The 3491-nt window shown below is 49.9% G+C and overlaps 1 protein-coding gene across 1 annotated transcript; it reads left to right on the top strand.

Moving 5' to 3' along the window:
• Positions 1 to 67: 67 nt before the first annotated feature.
• On the top strand, positions 68 to 1645 carry TEN1 (TEN1 CST complex subunit; the record flags this gene model as incomplete). Its single annotated transcript, XM_009869810.1, has 2 exons — positions 68 to 225; positions 1497 to 1645. Coding segments are annotated over 2 exons (307 nt in total), but the record flags the coding sequence as incomplete, so codon positions are not given.
• Between the last annotated feature and the right edge of the window lie 1846 nt (positions 1646 to 3491).

The following is a 3491-nucleotide window of genomic DNA, read 5'->3' as shown; positions in this document are numbered from 1 at the left end:
TTTCTTTCACTTCTTTGTAGTTGTTGTATCTCTTCACCACTGAGCATCCCAAACCAATCATTCCCAGGTTGTGCCACTACGACCTGGCCCGGTCCGAAGCCATTCTCACCGCTCAGCACCACTCAGCTCAGTACCAGGTGTGTGTCGACACCAGGTTTGTGGAGCCGTTCCAAGCCCAGCTGAGGTCTTGCTACATGGTCTTGGGAGAGGCTGAACACAGGGAAGGTAAACTCCGGCCATCAGGGCACTTTACAGCTGTTCACGGTTCATCTTCATAGCTCCCTGGGTGCAGGGTGAGACGCAGTGTCACCGAGGTCAGGGTTGGCCAAGGCAGGCTCATCTGCCCGGTCACATGAGCATGTGATTCGGGGCAGGAGCAGCCTGTCTCTCCCCATTGACCACAAGAAGAGCCACCATTATCTTGGTGAAAATCTGATGCTCCGGCACAGATTTTGTTAGAAACGAGAAGCACCTCAGCAGCATCGCTGGGCTTGTGAAACCTGTGCTAAAGCCTTCTGGCATCACAGCCAGCCACCACATCATCTTCGCTCCAAACGTGGCTGATTGCAGCAACAGCTCGCTGTCAGCTGGCTGGGTTGGTCTTTGCCGTTCTTGACAGACTAATTATATCCCTGCCTTCAGACACAGGGCATGAGGAATGCAGGCAGGCTCTGTCACGCAGGACACCTGGTTGTCCTTTCCCGCGGTGCTCTGAGCATTCCTCCAGCCACATGGTGCTTTGCGTGGGGAGTTGATCTGGGCTGGGCCATGGGCTTGTGAAGCAAATGCTGAGTATTGTCTTTGCCACACCTGATAATAAGTGTTTGCATTCGTGCCATTGAAATCCTCGGTGGCATGTGGAAGGCCACACTGCATGTGGCATCTGGTGAATAACCTACTAAGCCATTGCCACAAAATTCCTTGAGAAAGACTTATTATTTTGGTCATCACAACTTAGGAATGAGTGGACCTCATTCTGCAGGAGTGCAGGCTGTGTCACCAAGGTTTGGCCCCTTTTGTGCAGCTCCCTGTTACCATTTGAATGCCAACTGCTGGTTATAGTCAGCTTTGAGTCTTTTGTAAGTGCAGCTTTGTTCTGTCCCCTTCTTGTCTGCGGAGAGGCGTTCAGAAAAGAGCTCACACCTATCCCTGATGCTTCCTAGACAGGGAAAACCAAACTTCAGCCAGCCACGAAGAGATGCCGCATCGCAGGCACTGACATCGACACCTTCTGGGCTCAGCGTTCCCAGCACTGTGTCAGTCACCAGCACTTTGTAACCAACAGGACAGAGGGAAAGCATGTCACTGAATTAATCTGCTCCCAGACCTGCTGCTCGTGTCAGTGGTGGCGTGCGGCTGCTCCAGTCTCCTGCGAGTTCTCGGACTATGGTTATTTGGCCAGCTGGGGCCACATCTGCCTGAGGGATCCTCTCTGTTTGCCTCCCACCTGCTCTGTCTGTTTTTCTGTCTACAGAACTTCCTGTTTGTATTCCCAGGTGAAGGTCCTGTGGTAAAGGCGCGAATATTGACCTGCATGGAAGGGCTGAATGTGTCCTTGCTGGAACAAGCCATACAGGAGCAGAGGAAATACTTCAAGGAGAGGCAGGAGCAGACAGGAGACAGCACATCCTGCCAGCAGCTCTGAGACCAGCCACGGGCTGGTCCTTGCACCAGCATTTGCAACAAACATGTTAAAAGTAAATGTAGAATGTGGGTTTGCAGGTACTGCTTTTTTGCTGTGGCAAAGAGCAAAGTCAAGTCACTAAGCAGGAAAACACTCAAAGACTGTCAGTATGTAACTGTGGGTTGTCTGTTCATGCCAAGTGTCATCACTGAAATAGCGCCAGGAAGCAGACTTGTTTGTTTAAAAGGGTGGTTAAGGAAAGGGAGCGCTGGAGTTGCAGTGGTCCCTCTGGTAATGCAAGGCTTGGAGACGTCAGAGAAAGGAGGTCCCTGAATCTCCAGTTAAAGAGCTCCCACCCGCACACGTTGCCCAAGCGCAGTGGGTTACCAGGCTGTGGGCAGATCGGAGGCAAAGGGCATGAGCACAAAGTTCGTTAGGCTTGGGTGGCTGTGGGTCTGTGAGCATGTGTGTGCGTTTGGTTACCATGACTCAGCTGCCACACAGGAGCATTCCTGGCAAAAGCACATATGGACTGACCAGCAAAGAAACAACAACAAAGAGTTACTGTTTTCAGCAGCACTTGCCTCTGCCGGTTATCAGGAGCTGGCATCCAAGGAGGAGATGGACTTTGGCTCTAAAGTAAATATTTCCAGTGCCCTAAGAACCATGACTTGATTTCTTCCTTGACACAACTAAGTGTAGGAGATGTGAAATCACTATTTTTTTGAAGCATCTAAAGCCTTTGATGTTTTCCTAAATAAAGATGAAAAGAGAAGGCAGCCTGTATTTTACGGATTGAAAACCTTTCTTGCCAACACAAATGCATTAGGCCCTGCAGAACCGCTATGGATGGTGTTAAGAAAATTTAGCGATACGCAGGTTTCCTCCTTTTTCTAAGCACTGAGTGTGCAAGGAAGTATGTGCCTTTGAAAAAGTTGCAGGAGAGAAGATGAAGTTACATCACAGCTACTCTGATTTAAGAACATGGTGCCAGGCCCACCTGGCAGAATTAAACCAACAAAAAGAAAAAACACTAGTGGGAGATGAGAATAAAATGTTAGTGCAAGTGAGAGAAGACTCTCCTGTACTATAGGAATCCCTGGACCTGGAGTGGGCTGGGACTGTGGTTTGCCGGGAGATTCAGCCACCTGCAGCCTTTCCTGTTTTTTTCTCAGCTTCTCTGAGAAAATAAGGACTGAAGTTGTACAATGCACAGCAGCAGATCAGAACACCACAAGTATTGGCAAAGTTCCCTGTTACCAGCAGCCTTGATTCGATGGCTCAGTAATTACAGTGCTTGCTATATTCTTTAATCATAGTTTAGCCGTATGTTTTTTCTTCACACAGTCACGGAGATCCAAAAGCCCTGCCCTGTCCTGCTGTGCCCACCCAGAAACGTGGAGCCCCAGGTCTTCCCAAAGTCAATCCCTGTGGCTCTACCTTTCCTGGTGCCGTGATGCATAATGTTGGGTTTTTTTAATCCTGGGTTCTTGTCAGCTGTCACATCAATGATTAACCCGCACGCCAAGGACATCCTCCGAAAGGCTGAGCCGGCGGCACAGGGTGCAGCGAGGAGGTTCAAGGGGCAATTGCTCAAGATCAAACCCAAAAGCAGCCAACCAAAAACAAAACAACAAAAAGAGACATTTCTGCTGTGTGTTTGACCTGAGCATGTCCCGGGGAACCTTATTTGTGCACCATGTCCCCTCTACGCCAGGCACTGCACAAACAGAGCCTGAGAGCTGCCCTCGGTCCTCTGCGCTCCCCGCTGCCTTTCCCACAAGCCCAAAGCATCTCTTTACAACCGTTTTCCCTCAATTTTTCCTTTAGCCAGCACACTGCACAACCTGAGACACGAGGCAAGCCA

Source organism: Apaloderma vittatum, unplaced genomic scaffold (genome assembly GCF_000703405.1).
Source record: "Apaloderma vittatum isolate BGI_N311 unplaced genomic scaffold, ASM70340v1 Scaffold39075, whole genome shotgun sequence".
NCBI classification, from domain to species: Eukaryota; Metazoa; Chordata; class Aves; order Trogoniformes; family Trogonidae; genus Apaloderma; species Apaloderma vittatum.
The sequence above is the reverse complement of the archived record's forward strand: the minus strand, read 5'-3'. Positions and strand labels throughout refer to the sequence as shown.